At 44.9% G+C, this 24,532-nt stretch overlaps 1 protein-coding gene across 1 annotated transcript; it reads left to right on the forward strand.

Moving 5' to 3' along the window:
- The first annotated feature begins 12,642 nt into the window (after positions 1-12,642).
- On the forward strand, positions 12,643-18,814 carry PIGM (phosphatidylinositol glycan anchor biosynthesis class M). Its single transcript, XM_065589125.1, has one exon. The coding sequence runs from the start codon at positions 13,082-13,084 to the stop codon at positions 14,372-14,374; it is 1,293 nt and encodes a 430-aa protein (XP_065445197.1). The 5' UTR covers positions 12,643-13,081; the 3' UTR covers positions 14,375-18,814.
- The last annotated feature ends 5,718 nt before the right edge of the window (positions 18,815-24,532 follow it).

The following is a 24,532-nucleotide window of genomic DNA, read 5'->3' on the forward strand; positions in this document are numbered from 1 at the left end:
AAAAAAAAAAAAAACGGCAGCTATTAGAATTATTGATTTTGTACAAACTGATTCAGAACAGAATACATAAGATAGTGTAGACCAATAGTATGTGTCATGGAATATCCGTAACAGTTAAATATATATTATGATTTTGTGTCTAAATGTGTGCTCTAAATACTGTGTAATCAACACCTGGATCAGGGTATATAAGTTTGTGAGATAGATTACAGTTGTTTCTGCAGAATGGTTGTGGGATTTATATGAATATAAGGGTACGAATGGCTTTTGTTCATTCTTTTTACTTATACATCCCAGAGTAATCCAGGAACAGGAAAATATTATGAAACAGTATGAAGTATGTTGTATAAGAGATTGCTTTTATAATCAGAGTGATTTGCATCCTCTTCCCCAGAAAGACCAAACCAGTCTGTTGCTCTAAATTAAAAAAAAAAATAAAAGCAGATGTTTAAAACAATGTTACATTACACAACACAAAGAACCAGTGTACAGTGCAATAATTCATATATTATTCTGGGTGCTTTATACTGCTAAGTATAAACAACAACTTTGTTAATGCTAAAATAAATTGGAAAAATACCACTCACCATGATTATGCCACTGTTTCAAGTACAGACCAGGCTGGAAGCAGGTTTTTTTTTTTATACCAATACTGTGAACTTTGACCCTGGGGCCTTGGTCTTTCAGAAAATGTAATTTAATCACTGGATTGCCATCTTGTTACAGGTGTTGTTGATGTTGTGAATGATTTAAGCAAACAATGTGGTTTTACTAAGGGAACTTTTGTATTAAAGGTGGAAAAGGTTACCTGGTCTATTTGCAGCACATGGGACTTAATTAAGAAAGGGGGATAGCTGAATGGAAAGGAAGATATAGATTATTAGAGGTGTGAAGAACTATAGATAATTTCCTCCTAACAAAAGGGATGAGCAGAACTGCTAATGGAGTTAGCAGCTATTAGGCAATGTGAGAGACAATAAAGAAGCAGGTGAAACTCTGGGTTTTGCACTGCTCTTTCCTAGAAATGAAGATGTTTAAATAATGTTTGCTTGTACTTTCACTTAGTAGATAACTCCCTAAAATGGCTTTTACTTTTTTACATTTTAGCATTTCTCCCCTATCTTTCTCCCTTAAAAAGAGATGCTTATACTTCCTTAAGCTTCAATTAGCCAACCCAATACAGTTTTTGTAGCAGAAAATGAAGCCTCAACAGCCTTTCAGAATTCTTGACGAAGTTCAGGGAAATGTAGATAAGTGCCTCAGTGAACATAATTTGCTTGGATTTTCAAAAAGAAGTTAATAAGAGCCTACATAAAGTAAATGGAGCAAAGTCCCCCCCATGAAAAACTTGACTAACTCCATAATCCCACAAATGGATCTGCATACTGAAACATAATGGGCCATCACACCCTAGTCAGTACTTGAGTGTTGTCCTAGTTTAGCCTAAATTTCAGAGAACTATGGCAAGTTGATGGAAGGGAGAAGAAGAGTGGACCCTGCTCTCTCTCTGTCCACAGATATTCATAAAATCATAAGTGTGGGACTGGAAGGGACCTCAGTATGTCAACTAGTCCAGTCCCCTGCACTCAAGGCAGGACTATGTAATAACTAGACAATTCCTAATGACAGAGATTCTACAACCTCCCTGGGCAATTTCTTTCAGTCCTTAACAACCCTGACAGCGAGGAAAATTTTCCTAATTTCCCACCTAAACCGCCCTTGCTGCAATTTAAGCCCATTGTTTCTTGCCCTATCCTCAAGGTTAACAAGAACAATTTTTCTCCCTCCTCCTTGTAACAACCTTGTATGGACTTGAAAACTGTTAATAGGGTCTCTCACACCTCTATGACAGGCCCTGCTTACCCACTACTGAACAGGCTTGTGAAACACTACCCTTATTTCTGCAAAGGGGAGGTGTCATTCTAACTACTTCCTCAGCAAGAGCAGAATGTTCGTGTCTGTATGCCTTTAGTGGAATCAAGGAAAGCTAAAGAAGCCTTCAAAAGAGAACTAACCCCTACTATTGTCTACATGCCTTCTGTGCACTCTACGAAAACATAACACGGAGTGGACAGATCAGTATGTCACTAGTAAAAAAGGGAGATGTGGGGGGAAAAGGCCTCCAGCCTGCCAACCACCATGAGAAAATAATTATATTACAAATGTTCTCTGCTTGTAATGGACCTGGCTATGAAAAACAAGTATGATACTACAACTTGGAGATACTTAGAACAAATTCATGAGACAAGACAGTTACGTCTAAGGTTTGTTGAATGGCACAGCAATACAGAAATCAAATTATTAGATTTTCTACTTCATTAATCAGGTCTGCACACAAAGGTGAAAACAGGGAACTACACCATTACTTTCTTAAAATAAATTTTAAAACATTTTAGCAAACCATAAAAATAAAAGCACTATTTCCAAAAGGAGCCAAAACTGACTGTTGCGTTTATTAGAGAATTTTTTGATAAAAAAGTCATTCTTGCTAGGGTCGGCGCTAGGTTTTTTGCCGCCCCAAGCGAAAAAACAGACAAACAAACAAAAAAACCCTCTGAGAGCGCAACTGCCGAAGCAAAAAGCGGAATGCCGCCCCAGTAATGTGATACTCTGTATCTCGGGGGAACTCCCTGCACCCCTATGTTCATACTTATAATAAGATTGTGTGGTATCCAATGCAAAGTTTGTCATGTTGGGTGTTTTCGGAAGGCACATGATGCACTGAGCATTGTTGTTATTGTAATGTTATAGGTTGTAATTTCATATCTATAGTTATGAGACTGAAAATGTGTCCTCATGGCTTAAAATAAGCCCAGCCAAAACTCTCCAGGAACAGAGGGGCAGTTCACACCTCATCAGGGCATGTATGGTACAAACCCAGCCCAGCCTCACAGGAACAAAAGACACTGGCCTAGGCAGCAACAAAGGATCTGTTGGACTTTCGAATGAGTCACCCCCTTCTCTTGGTCAGTCAGGGACTACGATGAGGTAATGCTCACCAGCCAAATGGGAAGAAAGAACATGATAAAGGGAAAGATGTTTGCCATGCTTGTCCTCTCTCTTCAGGGGTGAAAGTAACATTGAACACTTACCGGTACAGGGGCCTCAGGCGGAAGGGGCAGGGCTGGGAGGGTCAGCATCCCGCAACCAGCCCATCCGCGCTGCCTGGCCTGCGCCGCCCTGGGCTCCAGTGGCGATTTAAAGGGCTTGGGGCTTCAGCTGCTGCTGTGGTAGCGGCGGCGGCAGTCAGAGCCCTGGGCCCTTTTAAATTGCCGGCCTTGGGGCAGCTGCTCCTTTTGCACACACCCCTCGGCAGCCGGGGTGGGGGGGCAAAAGGGGGCCGCGGCAGCGCTTTAAAGTCAGCTGTGTATGTGCCAGTATCGGCGGCCACTTTTTACTGGTACGCCATACCGGCTTACTTTCACCTGTCTCTCTTCCACCTCCATCTACAGACATCACCACCAAGCATCTAAGTTTCACCCCTCTGGCTCCACAGTTCAAACAGGTCTCTCTCCTTAAAGCAAGAGACCCCCTCAGCCCTGCTTCCCAGAACTGGATTCAGGGTCGTCTCTTGCTCTTCCTTCACTCAGGAGTCCCCAGCCTTCCTTCTCAGAGCTGAAGCACCCAAACAGGGAAATGTCACAAGTAAATATAGTGACAATATAAGGTGACTGGAGTTGGAAAAGAAATGGGATGAAGAAAGCATTACTAGACTAGCTGTTAGTGGAAGACAAGGCCAGGCTGCAGGTACTTGCTATGCCCTAAATAAAATGAGAGAGTAATAAATGACAATCCCTTTTGTATCTGGCAAAGGACTACAGATTGCTCTGCTGCAGTCTCACCACTTCAGTTTCTTTTCATGTACTATGCTCCTCTTTCTTTGCTCCTTGCTTTTGGCCTACCAGGGAAGTTCCAAGAGGATGAGAAAAGAGATAATATCATGCCAATATTTAAAAAAGAGTAAGCAGGATGACCTGTGTTACTATAGAGCAAAATCAGGGAATGGATGATAAAGGACTCAATCGAAAGAGAAATAAAGGAGGCTAGCATAATTAATGCCAGCCAACATTTTGTGGAAAAAAGATCTTATCAAGTGTGACCTTTTTATGAAATCACATTTGGGTACTTCAAGTAATTGTGTTGACATAATATATTTAGACTGCTGTAAACATTTGAAGTACTGCCTGACATGCTGACCAAAAGAAATTAGTACTATACAAAATCAATACAACAGATATTGAATGGTTTAAGACTATGTAATGGATGCATCTCAAAATACAGTTGGTGGTGGGGAATAATAAAATGGGGGTGTTTCAAGTGGGATACTATAGGGTAGTACTTAGGGTGTTAGCAGACAAGGTGGATCTTTGCAATATTGAGAACACTGGTATAGACTAGTATGACAAAGTGGGAATTTTCTTAACGTTTTGTAGGAATACTGTGTGAGTGCCTCAGTTTCCCCCGTGTATTACACAAATACTTTACGTGGTGGGACAAGGGCATGTGATTTTTGCAGAGACCCTAGCAGGCAGGTGTGATTGCCTCTAGCTAAGTCAGAAGTCCACCCTGTCTGGAGTTATATCAGAGTCCAAAGGAAAACACCAGAATCAGCTGTCTACACTAGTCTCTTGCCTGCTATAGTCCATCCTCCAAGGGTCAGGCCTATTCACCAACAGTCTTTAGCTTTACATGTGGCTGATTTCCAGCCCTCTTGGGCCCCCACCAGTTTCTTCTTCTTCCCTTCCTACCACCTCACAAGACAGCAGCATAGAAAGAATTAACACCCCCCCCCCACACACACACACACAGACACTATGGGTTCCTAGCCCTGATCCCTCAAAAATGGAGCCATCTGCTCCATATCCCAAACAACCCTCTCCCCTTCCCAGGACCTCTTCCTGTGCATCCAAATCCTCCTCACTTCCTCCCTGCTGGCTAATTGGCCACTCTTTAACATGCTCACTCCCAAATCTCCTCTCCCTAGAATCCTTCTCTGGAGTAAACACAGGCTAAACCTGGCAGCGATGAGGTTGAGTACCTCTGTTAGGCCTTGTCTTCACTGAAGAGAAAAAAAAAATAGGGGTGTGTGCTCTTAACTCAAGTCAGCTAACTCAAGGTAAAATCCTAGTGGAGATAAGGCAGGGTGTAGTTGTCATATGAGGTAGCTGGTTGAATTAAAGTCTAGGCTGCCCCATAATTTTTGGGTAGGTTTTCACTGCCAATAAGGCGAGGTTTTTTTAAATAGCAAGATAATAACAGTTATCTTTCTGTAAACTTAGTGGAGATATGAAGCAGTTAGTTTTTACCACAATGTAGCTAGGTGAGGTCAGCACTATTCCTCCCACCTGGATTTGACCTTGCCTTCTGTCATATAAACACAGCAACACAAATGTAACCATTCTGCCAGGTAGAGTAAGCAGCAACAAAGGATGGGTTCAATATCTAGGGGTCCCTCTTAGCAATACAGAATACAACCACATTGAGCCCTCCCCCCCAGTAATCTGGGAAAATTTATCACCCTTGGACACCTGGAAGAGGCAATACTTCCCCACTTGCAAGCACTGAGTCTATGTATAAAGAAAAGAAGTTTTATTAAGAGGGAAAGGGAACCAAGTATTTACTTGGGAAAACAAAACCACCACATTCAAAAGCACACGACCATAAGCAAGCCTGACCTCACTGTGCATTGGTCAGTGTCCTTTGCTGGGAAAGTCTGATGAAAAAAATGCTCCTTTAACACAACACTCCCCTTTCCTTCTACTGCACCCCACTCACAGTTGTCTATCCTTGGTTAGTGAAGACCCAGAGATCAGAGGTGCATTCATGGGGTCAACCTCTCACCCCAGGATGCATCAGGCAATGCTTCTGCTGCAACTGGCTCATATTTGCCACTGTTTCTCTGCTACCACTGCTTCTCTGCCACCGCTGGCTGCTGTTGCCCCCAGGACATCACATTCTGAGGTTCTGCCACTTAACCCAGCTCTTAGTGAGTTCAGCAGGTAGTGGAGAACCACACAGCCAGGGCAGTCTCTGTGCCGTCTTTCACTCTCCCCACACTGGGTCTAAAGCTTAGCTCCTAGAGCTGCTCAGCAGTGATGTCAGCTCTAGGAGTCATCAACTGGAAACAAGGACTCAATTTAATCTCATCATCTCTCTCTCATTAAACAGAGGAGAGGAACAGGGCTAATAGCATCTAGGACTCCCTAGACAGAATCCACACCCACTCATCTTCACTGAGATTTGGCATCACCACTGCCTGTTTAGCAAGTGAGGTTCAGTTTAGGGTGACCTTCTTAATCAGGGTATGCTAAGCACAGTTCTGCTGCCCTTTACTTGTACAGTAAGGATAACATTTCATTATCCACATTCAAATACTAGAGTGGATTTGTAACCCAAACTAGAAAAAAAAAAAATCATTTTGGCAAAGAAGCTCCATCTGCTGCATACCTAAGCAGAATAGGCATATCTATTCAAACATGGTCTGCTCCTAAAGTCTTTTTCCCCAGATCATTACTAGATGTCAGGTGATAGCTCATTCAGACCCTGTTTACACATATATTTAATACAATAAACCTTACTAAAACATGACACTTCACTAACCACACTTCTCCCTCTGGCAAGAGGAGGAGAGAACACACATGACAGATGTTTAGTCATGTTGCTTAACACATTATTGGGAGGTGCTCAGATACTACCATGATGAGCTACATAGCTTTGAAACTGATCAGCTACATCTTAAATGCCAAAAAAGGCAAGTGAGATAAACAACATGCATTAGGTCTCATTGTAAAATCCTTCTGAAGACAAGGTAGGCTGTAGTTTTCAGACATAAGTTAGCTTTTAACCAGACCTTCTAACTTGTGTGTGAAAACTACAACCTACCAGTTTAAACAATTGACAGAAATTGTTTTTCCATTAGAAGTCTGAATAGACAGCTTTTTTACCATGGGGTGTAAATAAGCGTATAGATTTACCCAACAGTATTAGACACATTCACAGAAAAATCTCTAGGTAATAATGACCATCTTACATTTATATTAGTGCTTTTCCTCTAGGAAGATATTTTAAGTGCTTTACTAACTAGTGTTGTAAACTACACTGTATCATTCACCCTGCCAGAGAAGTAGGAAGTGATCACCTTTGCCATAACTTTAACTCTGACCCCAAACCCAAAATACTTCTTTCACCATAATATGAAAAGCTGGCCACAAGACCATTTTGAATAAGGTACATCAGTATGTACAAGTTAGTTCTATCAGCTACTTCCTAAACACCCCTTTATGGCTTAGAGTAGCTCTGCAGCACTTTGACTCACTTTTGTTCTTTTTCACAGGGCTCTCCAATAACTCACCTAGTCCATAGTATTTTAGAACATTCCCTTTCTGGAGGAGGATCAGTTTATTTATTCTGCACACATTAATACTTCACACCAGCTTCACCCCACTGGCTCCACAGTTCAAAGAGATCTCTTTCCTTAAAGCAAGAGACCTCCTAAGCCCTGCTTCCCAAAGCTGGGTTCAGGGACATCTCTTGTTCTTCCTTCAGTAAGGAATCCCCAGCCTTCCTTCCCAGAGCTGAAGCACCCATACAGTATTACTATCCCCTACAAGAGCCAGTCTTGCTCCTTACAGATGCTTCTCAAGCAATCCATAGCTTCTTAGGCTTCTGTTCAACCTAACAGACCAAGTCCTCCTATTTAGATGCATACCATCCTCCCATATGAGTGCATTGCCCCCAAAAGACCAGTCTAGGTGACTTGCTCTCTTTCCCTTATATCTCCAGGCCTGGCCTGAGTTAATCACATTACCTCATTTATTATTACCCACCAGAGAGGTGAACAAATCGCGTGGACTGAGGCACCTTTTCCCCTTAAAGGGGCCAGCCACCCTGTGACACTATTCTGTTCTACATAGGTTCTTGCACCACACTCCTCACTGTAGTTTCTGAGTGCCTTCCAATAATGTATTATGCCATGTGACTACACATCTGTCACATGTTTATTTTCTCATCCGCTCCCCAGCGGCAGAAATGTGTCGAGTGGAGTGTCCTATTCTGGTAGGGTTTTAGGGGTTCTTTGGTTGGGGTTTTGTATTTTTTATATATATTTGGTGTGTTTTGTTGATTTTAAATATATATTGATCTGTGTCTATGTTAGAGAAGGCAATGCCAAAGAAAGGCACCTTGCACTTGGAGGGGAAGGTGGTGGGTTTTGATGGTCCTTAGCTTCTGGGGCAGTTCATTCTACAATCTTGGGCTGGCCCCTAAGACAGTTCTGTCTCCTGCACAGTCGAGTATTACCCTAACTGCAGAGAGTTCCATTGTGCCAGGGGAATGTAGTTATCGGCCATGGTCTTCATCCTGGAGGAGATTTTGGCAATTTTTAAAATATCCTAGGCCTAGGCCATGCAGCACCCTGAAGATAAAAACCAAGATCTTGAATTTAATTCAAATTTATATGGAAAGTTAGAGTAGAGGAAGACAGCCTGAAATGCAAGTCCAACCTACCATAAACCGTTTCCCATCAAACTACATATACTATATTACTTTCCAGAAACAACTATTATAATTACTTTCCCAAAACTCTATTGTCAGTTGACAAATATATTAAATGACAGTATTTTCCACTTAATAGTATCCCTCAAAAGAAAATATTTAGATTCCAAAATTAACATAACAAAATACATTAAAACCATTCCATAGGTCAGAATTGAAGCTGTGGTATGATGAAAAGTGCATTTCTTTAATATTTGCTAAGAATAATGTGTTTATAATAGATCTTACACTGACCACATATTGTTCAGCATTTACTTCCTTGCTTTTAAGTGATTGTTTTGTAAATGCTGCCACTTCTTGCTTCTCCCTACATAATATTTCAAACATTCGACCTTTTCTGTCTGTCCAGGCTACCAAGGTTCTTGTTCAGGCCCCCCATCATCTTGACCCCTGACTACTGTAATCATCTTTCTGGCCTTGATGCCAACCACATTTCCCCTTGTGATGCTTTAGTTTGAAGAAAGCTGTCAAAATCTGAAAAGCCACCACCAATTCTCCCCTCAAAACTCCAATCTTCCATAATGCACACACTAAACAGCAACCTGATAACACCCAGACGGGTGGTGAATTGTGATTACTGCTCCTGACTGGCTAAGCATTGGGCACATTTTCTATCATTGTTGATACTGCATCTTCTCCATCCCTGACTCTGTGATTTTGTCATCCTCCTGTTATGCCTTGTCTTTTAGACTGTAAACTCATTTTCTATATATCTGTATAGTGCCTTGAACAATAAGGCCCCAACCTGGTTGGTCTCCAGGAGGCTACCACAATATAAGTGTTAAACAACAACAGTAGCATAGCTGGGTTTTGAAACAATGTCTTTGTCTTTGTACACCACCTCACTGAAATGCTTCTACTTCTAAGGGAGACGGTAGCAACCAACACAGCATGAAGATATGAAGAGGGAAAATTTTGATGAGATCAGGGAAAAAAACCTCTTGCCCTCTTATTGTGAAAATACAATGGAATCTTTAATGTACATACAGAGTAGACAGGACCTCAGCTTTTAAGACCTCATCTGAAAGGCACAGACTTTGAGACATTACAAAGCAAGGACCTGAAAGATAAAGGAAAATATCTGTGGAATGCATAAATATTTCTATTCAGTTTATATTTTATGTGCCACTGTGGCTGAAACCACATTCTTCTTCACAATTTACTTGTCCCTTCATGTGCAATGAAGTCAACCAACGTCAGTCTTAATGGTTCTATTAGTTTTATCTCCTGACATTTTATAAAAGTGGCTCCTGGTAGCTTGTATAAATAAAAACAATGTTTTACAGAAACAACAGATTCATGGTTTTAATAAAACTACCTTCCTGCTCTAAATCATTATACATCATGATCAATTAGGTTTAGCATGCAGGTACCACTCCTGAAGCAAACTGCTTCAAAGGAAGAATCTTAATTATTTTGAAGAGCTTCAAGCTTTCTTTCAGGATGTTAAATTATTGATAAGTCAAATCAATGGCTTCTTTAGCTCAGAAAATATCATTTGATCACACTGGTACAGAACAGTAGCTGAAGCAGACTCACTATTTTATTTACCTCATTCCTCTTTTGCAGGCAGTTATCTACCTTTTCTTTTTTCAGGATCCAGTTAAACACTCACAAATGAAATCAAGCTCTGCGCTCCTGTTTCAGTCCAGGTGTGACCTCATTTGCTGTAATGAGGAGGATGGGACTGTCCCAGGGAGTTGTACATCGGAGACAGCCCAAACCAAGGGAGAAGAGAGCCTAGAGTTAGAGTTCAGAACCAAATGTGAGAATGTAGAGTCTTGAAGGTAGAGAGCTTAGCAAAGCTGGGCTGAGAGCTTCAGGGAGGAAGTGCCCCTTAAGGAAGGAGTGGTGAGCAGTAGATTCACATCAGACTGGTGGAAGGCAGTTAAGGGGGGTCGCCTACAAACTTCCCCAGGCTAGAAAGCCATGACCGGAGAGAGCTGCGAGCAGCAGACGGAGTTGCCTGCTGGTTTACTGAGCTGGAGAGCTGAAACCAGATGGCCAGAGAGGGTTAAGGCTTGGAGACTGATGAAGAGGTGTGCCTGCTGATCTTTGTAGGGGAGAGCTAGAACCAGACCTGAGGATTAAACAGGGTGGAGAGAAACACCCTGGCTGGGCTGAAGTGTGTTGAGATGTGCTGGAGCTGTACTGGAAAGTGGAGGCACGGTGAGAGACATGGAGCTGTACTTGGAGTGTTGTGATTTGAAAGAGTGAATATATAGTTTGGACTATGCTGGGGGATTCCGGTTTACAGGTGTGGGACTCTTTTTGTAATAACTTAACCCTGCAAAGGGCTATCTATGCTTAGCAAGCTTGAATGGTGTTACTGAGGGTCTACAGAAGAAAGGAGAAATTGAGGCAGACACACTGCTCATGCTACGGCCTGACCCAGGAGGAGGGCCCCAGGAAGGGGCTGTCTTTTCATACAGGCCTGATCTAAACATTTAGATTGGCATAGCTACATCATTCAGAGGTATGAAAAATCCACACCTGTGAGTGCCATAGCTAAGCCAATCTGACTCCTGCTGTAGATGTGGCTAGGTCGATGGAAATATGTTTCCGATGACCTAGTTATTGTAGCTCAGGCAGGCGGATTCCGTGCAGCAATGTAAAAAACCCCTTCCATAGCCGTAGGCTGCATCTACACCAGGCAATGCAGCCATGCCACTATAGCCCCTGGAGTGAAGACAAGCTGAGAGTCATACAATTCTTGTTCCCTTTGAATCAATGGGAGTATTGCCTCAGCATGGATAACAGAACCTGGCCAAAGCTAGACTTCACAGCACTGTGAATTAGCAAAGGCTTTTTTTTTTTAAATCCAGTACCATTAAACTATTGATCTTAGTCACACCAAACTGTATATTCATGCTTTCAAATCCCAAACTCTATTTGAAATCTAACCTGGCAGGAAAGAATCAGTTTTGTCACAATAAGATATTTTCTCAAAGGAGTGGAAATGATAATCTATGTTCCAATAAAAGGTGGCAAGGAAGAGTTGTGCAAAATCCTAGAGGAAGGGAGAGACATGGCAAGAATAGTGTCATAATAAGTAGCATCCTGCCTGAAACAGAAATGTACAGTAACTGACAAATAGACATGGGGATATATTATTTAGATAAGTGGCTGTCTTGAACCCAACAAGGGATAAGATGTTAAAACATTTTTGATGCCCCATGCCAATTATTATAGGATCTGAAGCTACAAATTTTGGTGCGTATAGCAGATATTAATCCCACAATTTGTGGCTTAGTGAGCACATTTTGAGCCCACCAAGGGAGGCCACATATGTTGTGTAGAAAAAGGGATGTTAATAAATCCTTTGTGTACTGTTGTAATATTACACAGTTAATGTGATCTAGATTTTTGTGTTAAGTTTTTGCTGGCTTATTCCCATTGGAACAGCCACCATTAAAATTGTTGTTTGTTATTAAAGACAGAAAAAGAAGAGAGCTCCTGGTATTAGAGAAGTTAGCTTTTTAACAACTGCCTCTTTGCACCTATCTCACACACTCCGTTGCAGCCTCCCATATACCTACATGGTGCGCAGGAGGGTTCCACTCATCAGGCAGCTCCTCTCTGTGTGATACAATGAGAAAGGGACACAGGGGATAAAATCCCAAACATGGTACAGAGCCCTGTCCTTGGTGTGGCTTTCAACCTGCCAAAGCCTAAATATGCCACACAATGTGTGACGCAGACCCGAAGAAGGAGAAACCCCCAAAAATATTAATACAGGAAACATAATACTGTGGAATCCATTCCCTCAGTGTAAATATCTTGCACTGTAGCGGAACTTCCATGATACTTCATTTCTGATATACCTAAATTTCAGCCAGGTAGAATGTGGGTACCTGGGGGACCGAAATGAGGTACAGGACAGGTTCCCAACAGTCCTTTATTTTTTTTCATCTCTGTACAATAAGATCAGGACTTGCAGAGTGCTGCAAAAAAGCAGCAAGAAATATCCCCGGGGGTGAGTACTGCTTATTGTTATTAATAATAATATTGGGAGGAGGTGCAGCTGTGTCAGGGTTTTTAATGCGCATGCGCCCTTCCTGGCAGCGCTTGCCTCCTCTGCCGCTAGTGGAGGGGCGGGGCTTTCTGGTGCCCCGCCCACTAACGCGGAAGCAGTGGCGGTTTGGGCTCTTTCCCCGCGGCGAGAGCGCGGGGCAGCTCGGGAGCCTTTTTCCTGCCCGGCCGGGCCAGGTACCGATCCCGCCCCGCGCTCAGGGGCCGCGCGCTGCCTCGCTCACACCCGCGGGCGGCTCCGCAGGGCCCGGCCGCCGCCTCTTAGCGCCGGGCCGGAACGCGCGCCCCGGGTTCTTAGGGCCCTGCCTCCACCCTGGTCAGCCCCAGCCCGGCCCCCGCTCCCGCTGGCAGCGCCCCTCGCCGTGGCCCCGGGGCGGCCCGCAGGTATCAGGGGAGGGGCGGAGAGGCCGAGGGTAGCTTCGCATTCGGCAGCAGCCTGGGCAGAGGGTCGGTCCGGTTTCGGCCTCTGGAGTTGCACTGTGACACACACACAACGATGCCATCGCACCAGACTCTCGGGGAAGAAGTGGCCACGGCCTTGCTGAGGAGGGATGTGCTGATCGGCGCGGCTGTCGTCCTCCGACTTGCTCTAGTCTTTTACGGAGTCTATCAAGACAGGACCATGCTGGTGAAATATACGGACATTGACTATGACGTGTTCACAGATGCCGCCAGATTCGTAACAGAGGGGAGCTCCCCATACCGAAGAGCGACCTACCGCTACACCCCTCTGCTGGGCTGGATCTTAACTCCAAACATCTACCTTACTCCTCTTTATGGAAAGCTGCTTTTCATTACTGGTGATATAATAGCTGCATACCTCATATACCAAATCCTGCTGCTCAGGGGAGTGGACACCAGCAAAGCCTTCGGGTACTGTGCTTTCTGGCTTCTCAATCCTCTACCAATGGCTGTGTCCAGCAGAGGAAATGCAGAGTCTCTTGTAGCAGTACTTGTGCTTGCCACCATGTATTACATAGAAAAAGGAAACATAGTGAAATCTGCTATATTTTATGGCTTTTCAGTGCATATGAAAATTTACCCAGTGACTTATGCCCTGCCAGTAGCCCTTCATCTACAGAATAATGGATGCTGTGGAAAAGGGACAACAGATACTGTCCATTTAAAAAAATCAAAGTTTTCTCTTGTGGACCACTTCTGGCAGCTTATTTTAAGGCTGCTGAGCCGTGATGTATTGTTTTTCGTGGCGGTTAGTGGATTGACATTTGCAGCCTTGAGCCTTTCATTTTATTATATCTATGGTTGGGAGTTTTTGGAACATACCTACCTCTACCATTTGACCAGGAGGGATATCCGTCATAATTTCTCCCCCTATTTCTACATGCTGTACTTGACTGCAGAGAGTGAATGGAGTTTTGCCCTAGGACTTGCAGCTTTCCTGCCACAGCTGCTCCTTCTTCTAGTTGTGTCTTTAGCCTATTACAAGGACCTTGTCTTTTGTTGTTTCCTACATACTGCTATTTTTGTAAGTTTTAACAAAGTGTGCACATCCCAATATTTTCTTTGGTACCTCTGCCTCTTGCCCCTTGTAATGCCTGTTGTGAGAATGTCCTGGCAGCGGGGTGTTTTGCTTCTCCTTCTGTGGTTTCTTGGACAGGCACTATGGCTGGCACCTGCATATTTTCTGGAATTTAAAGGAAAGAATACCTTTTTACTTATCTGGCTGGCTGGCTTGCTTTTCCTTTTCATTAACTGCTTCATCCTTGTTCAGATTATTTCTCACTATCAAAAAGGAGCACAAGTAGCCAAGAAACTCAAACATCAGTAATATGCACATCGGTATGTGTGCCAAATCCTACCAGTAGTCCCATTGACTTTAATGAGATTGCTCAAATGAGCAGGACTTGGCCTAATATCAGTAATGCAATTGTACCTACACAGTCCTAAAACACATTCTCTATAAATAGCCTTTTCCAGTGTCATGTGATTTTTGGGTGGGAGAGTGGGATTAAGTGTTTGGGGACTTCACCACCACCACAGCAGGGAGAGGGCTGGTCTCAGTTTTGAGTAAACTCAGTATTGGGTAGAACTCATAAGGTTGCAGAGGAGGGGTATTATAGCTCTGATGATATCTTGTCATACTCCTTTTTTTTTTTTTTTTAAGTGTTAGGTTGATGGAGAACAAATATAACTTAAAGTGATCAGTTACCAAATGATTATATTTTTGTCTGTATTTTATGGGTACACAATCCTGGTGTTTTGTACTTGATATTTTTTTTAACAGAAAGGAGTGCTTATACACCTCTACCCCAATATAACGCTGTCCTCGGGAGCCAAAAAATCGTACCGCATTATAGGTGAAACCGCATTATATCGAACTTGCTTTGATCCACTGGAGTGCGCAGCCCCGCCCCTCTGGAGCGCCACTTTACCATGGTATATCCGAATTCGTGTTATATTGGGGTAGAGGTGTACCACTCACAATTTTTCTTTTGCTATTTTATTCACTCTTTTTAGCACTGGCAGTTACGTGTTCATTGCAAAGAATAAGCTCTAGAACAGGAAAATTCCAGACATCCTACAGCTAACAGGATGGATTTTCCTCCTTTCTCACTCACCATCAATCAATGATATGTTAAACTAGCTTAGCAAAATAGGTAATTTTTTTCAGCAGTCAAGTTAAGTATTAGTTATACAAGAACAGCCATACTGGGTCAGACCAAAGATCCATCTAGCCCAGTATCCTGTCTTCCAACAGTTGCCAATGCCTGGTGCCGCAGAGAGAATGAACAGAGCAGGTAATCATCAAGTGATCCATGCCCTTTTGCCCATTCCCAGCTTCTGGCAAACAGAGGGTAAGGACACCATCCGTGCCCATCCTGGCAAATAGCCATTGGTGGATCTTTCCTCCATGAACTTATCTAGTTCTTTTTTAAACCTTGCTGTAGTCTTGGCCTTCACAACATCTTCTGGCAAGGAGATCCACAGGTTGACTGTGCAAATACTTCCTTTTGTTTGTTTTAAACCTCCTGCCTATTAATTTCATTAGGTGACCCCTAGTTCTTATATGAGAGAGTAAATAAGGAAGTGCTATTTACTTTCTCCACACCAGTCATGATTTTATAGACCTCTATCATATCCTTCCTTAGTTGTCTCTTTTCCAAGCTGAAAAGTTCCAATCTTATTAATCTCTCCTGATACGGAAGCTGTTTGCTTCCTAACGTTTTGTTGCCCTTTTCTGAACCTTCTCCAATTCCAATACATCTTTTTGAGATGGGGTGGCCAGATCTGCACGCAGTATTCAAGATGTGGGCGTACCACAGATTTATATAGAGGCAGTATGATATTTTCGTCTTATTATCTATGCCTTTCTTAATGATTCCCAACATTCTGTTCTCTTTTTTGATTGCTGCTGCTCATTGAGTGGATGTTTTCAGAGAACTATTCACAATGACTCCAAGCTCTCTTTCTGGAGTGGTAATGGCTAATTTTAGACCCCATCATTTTATAGGGATAGTTGGGGTTATGTTTTCCAATGTGCATTACTTAGCATTTATCAGCATTGAATTTCATCTGCCATTTTGTTGCCCAGTCACTCAGTGGGGCAGAGTGATACACCACCTTTCCAAGTGGAAAAAATTGAAGGCTTCATGCTTTTTATTCTCTCTGAGCACTGTTGGATTTACTCCACAGCTCACTTCATTGTTCTCCCTTGACCTCCCAATGTGTCTACTCTCTCACAGAGTGGCTTCAATAAGGCAGTAGAGGGGAACAGATTATATCATGAGCTCAGATCAGGGAAGAAGTTTCTGGTAGTGGAGACCCAGAATGGGACTTACTCCATCTTATCTTATACATCTAGTTTCAGAAAATTCTTTTTTAGCACAGCATTCCCTAAAACCATATAAAATAGCTTTCTCCAAGGCAATGTTTACCTCAGAATTGTAGTTTGGTGTTGTCTTTCCATTAGGGTGCATGTGACAAATCTGGCTTTCTGTTTTTGCCATTAGTTTTATTAATGAAAGCATAAACTGCATAATCATTCAAGAAATTAACATTATACTATGGTTCATTGGGGTCCAGATTGCAATACCCTTGCTCACACCTAGTCTCTGATTCCATAAGTAGTCCCATTGACTTCAGTGGCACTATTCATGTGTAATGTATTGGTCAACATGAGTCAATATCAATCTGGCCCTTATTGAAAAATTTACCCTCTTGTTGATCGTGCTGTGTGCTGCAAGAGCAGATATAGTCTTTGTGGCACTCTGCCATAGGTATTTGTATGCTGTGCCACTAAGCCTTCCCTTTTGTTTTATAATTACATTTTTTTCATTTTAAAAAAGCCTTCAGAATAAAGCATTAAACCCCAGTTCTTCAAGCTGTTCTACACAAAAACCCTTTGAGTACTCAGAGCCCTATTGGAATTCATTAGGGCTCCATGAAGGCACTGAAGTTAACAGCTTGGAGGATTGAGGCCAGAGATTCTACTAAGAACACTCCAGATTAGTAAAACTAAAAGAGGTTTATGTCGAATTTGCTCTTCACCATTTATAATGTTTACTTTTTTGGAATTTCTCTCTGGTGGAGCATGAAAACATCCCATTTCACTTTTTTCCTAGTTAGTTTCACTTTGTTTCTCATGCACAAGAACTGTGCAAGGCTTTCCTCCTGGGGGGCATTCTGCACCAAAAAAATAAAAAAAAAATTCACCAAATATTTTAAAATTCTGCAAATGTTATTTGTCAACATAACACTACATAACCACACCAGTTTCAATTATTTTGGTAATTTATTTCAAAATACCTGTCAGCAAGTGAGTCTGTAACAATACAGACACATACAAAATTACTTCCAGAAGTAGAGAGTTAAAGAAACCCCTTTGACAACCCAGTTCCTGTTTCTTTGACCCCCGCACGCTAGAGTCCAGCCAGGGGGCCAGACAACTACAACCCCTCTGCCCCAGAGCCCAGCCACAGTGCCCCTCCAGCCAATACACCCAAACCCCCTTGCCTGCTGGCCCAGATAGCTGTACCCCATCTCCCCACCTATGCCCTCCCCCTTGCCTAGACACCCAACCTCCTCCCCCGCCCAGCGAGCCAGAGGGAAAAACAGCCTGATGCTTGGTCTCAGGCTTGCATGGAGTTTCCTGCGCACCACCATCTCCTCTCAGGGCATGCTGGGAACTGCAGCTGCCAGGAAACCTCTAGCTCCCTCCCTTTGACAGTGTCTTATATGGGCGAACTGGGCTCTATTGGGTCCAGCAGCCCATTTCTGGTGGAGAAAGGAAATTCTGTGTGCACAACGTTAATTTCTGCAAAATTCTGCATTGCGCAGTGATGAAAATTCCCCCAGGAGTAAGGCCTGGGTTGCAAAAGTGTACGTGATCTTTTTTTAAAAAACTGCTTTGATTGGAATTGCTTGAAAATGAACTCTTCTGTTACCGTTAAGTTCTTTAAAACGCTCTTTATTTGTAAGAAAAAAATTACAATGTGTGTATACATACACATCCACTCAGTCCCGCCACCCCCAACATAAGCAGTCATCAGGTTGGGCAGTAACACTAATGTCCTTTGTGTGGAAATCAAACAATTAAACTCCAAGAAATATAGCATGAAGGGAAAGGAATTATCTGAAGCGGATGAACTGTAATCTACCCTCTCTGGCCAATCCAAACGCATACATGTTTTATGAAGGACTTCTGATAATGGGCTGTTCCCACAGGTTCTCCTTTCAGGTGTCATTTAAAACGTTTAAAGGGTTTTTTTTAAATCTTTCCTCTTAGGCAAATCCTTCCAAAACAAAACCACCTACAACTCCCCTGCCACCTCCTCAAAAAATAAAATTAGCAACCGCCTGAATTTGATGGGTGACAGTTGTTATGGGTGTTAAAAGTAACAAGTGTCAAAATATAATTACAAAAAGTTATAACCTTGAAACAAAAACATGAAAAATGAAATTGAAAGGTCTGTTTCTCAGTAATTCAATATAACTTCTATTCAACATAGTCTTTTTTATTTATTTTTTAAGGAAGGATATTTCTCAAATACAGACTGCCACCATTCAAAATAAGATATTTACTTCTTTACTGTAGATGAGATTTGAGAGCTCGGGCTGGAGTACGATGTAATAGGGCTGAGAGCACAGGTGTGTGCTCTCCTCTGAAATACCTAGGGTCAGAGCTTGTCACCGGAATCTGGAGTAGAAAAAGCTGCCTGTAAAATCTTTTTATAAAATATATAAATAAAATCTAACCGTTTGGGTTGAATTTGACTTGAATGTCTATTTGAGGATTACATTCCCTCACCCCTCCTCCCATTAGTGTATAATGTGGAATAGAACTGTAGGGTAAAGTAATCTGCTCCCACTGAGCAGAGAGAAGTCAGTGAAGTTGCTCTGGTGTACACGGAACATAACATGGCCAAATGCGTTTGCTTTTCAAGTTCATACTAGATATGGTACCTCACAGAATTCAAAGGACCACTGATGTCAGGTTTTCTTCTAGAAGTTTCTTTCTACTTTCTGATTCCATCCATCGTCATCTGTGTCTTGGGGCAGGGTTATTGCACTACATTTGCTATTCCCCTCATACCATTTCTAGAGAATACAGCAGTGTGCACTTCACTGGTGTTGATATTAGAGGAAGAGCAGTTCTACAGCGTTTGGACCCAGTGCAACTACCGCTGGTGAGAAAACTGTGTCAAAAATAGTTTCATGAAAATGTGGTGGTGTTTTTTTTTAAAGTGAGTCACAGATACCAGCCTTTTGGTAATGCTTTGAAAAAGTCACGTACCAGGAAGATCTATTTAAAAACATGTTTTAAAGCTAGATTCACAGATACCAATTTAATCTGATGTGACTTTCTCCTGTTTTTTAAAATTGATGTTTCACGAGTAAAGCTTGTTACCAAACTGTGTTTGGGACTAAGAGATAATCCAGTGACTCATCAAAAACTGGATGAGGGAAAATAAACAGAGAGAAGAATATCAGAGGTATATGAGAGCTTTAGGTATTGCAAATCCCTTCTGTAAGGAAAACTGAATAACTTTATTCACTGATAAAACCATTAGATCAAAATAACTGTAGCTAAGTGCAGAACAAATAATTAGTGAGCAAGTCATCATGACTACTCATAATACCCTTAAGCTTTACCATGAACATTTGTTGCTTCTGCTGGGATTCAAACTCAGTTTGCCTAATTATTGTGTATGCATTTTCTCAGGGCTGGCTCTAGGCACCAGCAAACCAAGCACGTGCTTGGGGCAGCACATTTTCAAGGGCAGCATTCTGGCCATTTTTTGTGTGTGCTGGCGGCAAAAGACTAGAGCCAGCCCTGGCAGCAGCAGCGGGTCATGCGCGGGGGGCACCCTGTAGCCGCTGCGGTTTGTGCCGCGGGGGAGCAGCGCCCAAACCTTGTGGCTGGGCCGGGCAGGCTTCGAGTGGGGGATACTCAGCTGGGGGACACCCCACAGGGCACACAGAGCCGCCTGCAGGTGCTGCAGGGCGGCCGCCCCCAGAGCTGCAGCCAGGGCTGGGCGAAGCGGCCCAAGCTGCCCAGGGACTGTGGCAGGGCGGCCAGAAGCAGCAGCTGCACCGGGGCCATAGAGGGCGGGGCGCTGTCGTGCGGGGCCTGAATCCCGCTCTCTGGTGCTCCGCTGCCTCTGGGGCTACCCTGCCCCGGCTCCTCAGCCCTTTGCTGGGGCGGTCCCCTCTCTCTGCCCTCCCAGGTCCCAGCCAGTCCTGGAGGCGGGAGCCCTGGATGAAGGGACCTTGGGCTGAGGCGCGGTCCAGGAGCCCCGCTGCTTACCCCGACCCTGCCAGCACCGGACCGGCTGGAGGTGATGGGGGAGCGGGCAGAGTCATCACTGGTGGGGGGGGAGCCCAGGGCTGGGGCAGCAGGGGGTGCGGGTGGTGGGGGGAAGAGAGAGCCCAGGGCTGGGGCAGCAGGGGGTGCGGGTGGAGGGGGGAAGAGAGAGCCCAGGGCGGGGGTGGGGGGCAACCAAAAATTTTTTTGCTTGGGGCGGCCAAAAACCTAGAGCCGGCCCTGCATTTTCTTGCTGGTAGCTAAGAACTACATTAAGAATCTGAATGCTGGACTTTATTTTCTGCCATGGGTAGCAAAACTTTGAATTCTAATTAATGTAAATCAACTGTGTTAGTGCACAGACACACGGGGCCTGACTCTCCTCTTGTTTGCACAAGTTTTACACTGACTTCAGTAGAGCTACTTCTGAATGTACACTGGTGCAAGTGACAAGGAGGGGAAAAAAAGTCAGGGCCATAATATCTATTAACTTAGCTGTTAGAACCATACCCTATACTCCTAGGGTTCTACGTTTGCTTCAGTAAAGCTTTCTAGGCAGGTGACTAAGTTTTAGCACTTACATTCATTTGACATCAGACTTATAAATGGCATTAGTAAAACATCAAGGTTAACTGAAATACAAGAGTGAATGCTGTATGAAATGTAACATGAGAGCACTAGAGTAAAAACCTGCATGATAATTGTGCCCTAGTCTTATTTCATAACTGCAATGCCAGTGACACTAGAACAGTAGTCGTTCATATAGTAGATAAGGTGGTAAATATGCAGTCAAATATGATCTCATCAGTATTCTTTTTTAACGAAAACATTGTATCATGAAGCTTTTGTGTTTAATAATAGAGGCGAGACGTCACCACGTTTCCTGAGGTATTGTAGATAAGCATAACCTGATTTATCATCTTCAGTGTTTTTAAATGCAGTCTCTTCAGTTAAAAAAATAAATCTCTTATGTGCTCTTGTCCTATTAAAGATCTTTTTTTTCTTTTAACTGAGAAATTCTCTCTTTATTTAAAACATCTTTTTTGGGCTGAATAAATGCAGAGGCACTCCTTGTAAAAGGAGGTAATCCTTACTATTTCTCTATATAAATCAATCATGAAGATAGCTTCAAGGGTTGATACATCACTGCTAACTTTATAGTCTATCACTAGCATAAATTTAAGATAAACCATTTATTCTGTTTGAAGTCCATACCCTCATGCATCTCATTTTTCTTTGTATTTATTTTTTATATTCTGTATACCCATATTTTGATACTTACCTCACATAGTTTCTGAGCACTTTCCACATGCATGCACAGGCAAACAACCCACATTTAAAAAAGTGACTAAGCAGTTCTGGAGGCCTACGTTGGGAAACCTAAAGAAACACCATTTTCATGGAGTACTGACTAGCTGCCCTCTGAAAATCCAGACATGCTTTAATCTATCTCAGGTTGGGCACTGTAATGGGGCATCCACACCACACAAGACTTGAAGGGGTTAAGATAGCCAGGTTGGCCAATTAACTGCCCAGGCTGCACCTGGAGAAGGAGGTAGGGAGCAGGGAATTGATTAGACACGAGGCTCAGCTGGACAGGAACTGGGGGGGCCTGGATAAAGCTTAGGAGCTGAGATCAGCAAGGGGTTGTAGGACAGTAGGATGTAGTTACTAGGAGTGGGGAGGTTGACGAACATGAAGACAGGGCCGGCTCCAGGGTTTTGGCCGCCCCAAGCAGCCAAAACAAATAAAAAAACAAAAACAAAAAAAAGCCGCGATTGCAATCACGATCTGCGGCGGCAATTAGGTGGGAGGTCCTTCGCTCCGAGCCGGAGTGAGGGACCGTCCGCCGAATTGCCGCCAAATACCTGGACGTGCCGCCCCTCTCCGGAGCAGCCGTCCCAAGCACCTGCTTGATAAGCTGGTGCCTGGAGCCGGCCCTGGGTCCAGGGGCCCCTTCCATCCTCTTTGGGTCCTGCCCCCTGTATCCGGGGTAACCCCCCCACACCCAGTCTGGGCCCATCCCCCTGATTCAGGGCTTCATCCCTGCAGAGTCTCCCTCCCTGGATGTCAATTCTTGAGGTGGTCCAGCGGGGGCGCGGTGACATGGGGCCCCGGAGAGCGGTGTATGGAGCAATGTTACATGCATGTGTGGAATTAATTTTGTTATGTGCGGCAATATGGAGGTGACGTGTGGTGGGTGTGGGGCCCAGGGGTTCGTAGTGTGGGAGGGGGCTCACGGCTGGGGCAGAGGGTTGGGGTGCAGGCTCTGGCTGGGGATGCAGGCTCTGGAGAGGAACTCCAAATCCCCCTGGAAACCCCTCTCCCCCGGGAATGGGGGCAGCCCCCTGCGAACCTGATCCACTGACCCCCGCCCCCAGAGACTCCCAGCCCCATGAGACCCCCCCCAGCTCTTCTCCCAGACATTTCCCTGGGCGGGGTGTGTGTGTGACAGACAGTGACCACTGACCACCTCCCTTGTCTCTGTGACCCCCAACCCCCACCTGTTACCTCTTCCCCAGCCCTTGGAGACACTAACCTGCCCAACTGCTGTGGACACCTTTCTGGGAGCTCCTTCCTGACCCCCCGCATGTTGTCTCTGGCTGCAGGGTGCCCCCCAGAGCTGAGCACAGCACCTAGTGCTGCCCCCCAGCTCCTGCCTGCCACGCCCTGCTCACACCCCCAGGGACACTGGCTTCTTTTTGGCCCAGTCCTATTCTGATCCTCCCCCAAAGCACCCATCACCTGCTCCCCAGCTCCCAGCCCCTCTCCAAGCACCCCCTTTGGCCCCCTGTCAGCTGCCCGCAGAGCCCCCTGCACGTCTCTGAGGGTTTCCCCCTCGGGAAGTTCAGGAACAGCCTCCTCAAGCAAGCCAAGGGGCAGAGAATCCTTCCCAGGGGCTGGCTGGGGGGGGGGGTCTTGCCCCCATGCTTGAGGCTCACAGATCCCCCACATGTGGGGTGGGGAAGAGATTTTCCCCAGTGTCAGATTGGCAGAGACTCTGGGGGGTTCATCCTCCTCAGCAGCTGGGGCACTTGCTGGTTTGAACAGGTGTAACTAGGGGGGCTCTGGGCCCTGATGTCTGTAAGTCAGGGTTTGGGGGCATCGGTGACTCAGCCCCAGGGGTTGGAGGTGTCACAGGGGGGGTGGGGGGGTTGGGGCCAGATGAGATGATCAGGATGATTCCTTCTGGCCTGAAAGTCTCTGAGTTTATTCTCCCTGGCCCCATTCCCTTCTGAAAGCCCCCCCCAACCTACCTTGGCTCCCCCAGCCCCTCTCCGAGCCCTGCTGCTGCCCCTGGTACCTGGGGCAGGTGCCCATCCCGGCAGGGGCTGAGGTAAATGGCTCATAGCAGTGCCAAAATCTCGGTGCCCCCCAGGTCGGCCTGGAGCTGCTGGACACACTGCAGGGACTCGGCCATGGTCTGTTGGGTGTATCCCATGCTCTGCCTGCGGGGGGCGCCAAGGGGTCAGGAACAGGCCGACTCCAGGGTTTTTGCAGCCCCAACTGGCGGGGGGTGGAAAGCTGTGATTGCAACCGGCGGCAGCTCAGCCACGCAGCTTTCTTCTTCAACAGCAATTCGGCAAAAGGTCCTTCCCTCCGAGAGGGACCCGCCACCGAATTGCTGGATGTGCTGCCCCTTCCCCTTGGCTGCCCCCAGCACCTGCTTGTTAAGCTGGTGCCTGGAGCCGGCCCTGCATGGAGAGCCAGGAAGGTAGGAGAAGGCTCAGGAGGGAAAACAGCAAGAAACAGGAGTGTAGCCCTTGTCTGTTGATTAGAGAGCCACTGAGCTGAAACCCAGAGAAGAGGGTGGGCCTGGGAATGTGGCACAGACTAGGGAAAGGACAGTGGATTGCCTAGTATAATTTGTTCTGGAAAGGTTTCGTAACCCCTCCCCAGGGGGAACCATATAGTGTCCTGACCGGCAGGCCAAGTCATAAAGGGGGAATACCCTAATCAGAGGATGATAGGAGAGATAGCGCCAGATGAGGGAGAAATGCCTGGCCAGAGCGAATTCCCAGAGTAACTAGGAGGAGGTGCCACTAACGGTAAGTGCACCCTGTGCAGCGGCGGCTCCAGGCACCAGCACTCCAAGCGCTGGGGGGCGCCCTGCCAGTCCCTGCGAGGGCGACAGTCAGGCAGCCTTCGGCGGCATGCCTGCGGGAGGTCCGCCAGTCCCCC

The sequence above is a fragment of the Chrysemys picta genome, chromosome 3 (assembly GCF_011386835.1).
Source record: "Chrysemys picta bellii isolate R12L10 chromosome 3, ASM1138683v2, whole genome shotgun sequence".
Lineage (NCBI taxonomy): Eukaryota > Metazoa > Chordata > Testudines > Emydidae > Chrysemys > Chrysemys picta.

Excerpts from the sequence above, each read along its gene's own strand:
- PIGM (XM_065589125.1), top strand. The coding sequence starts at position 13,082 with ATGCCATCGCACCAGACTCTCGGGGAAGAAGTGGCCACGGCCTTGCTG.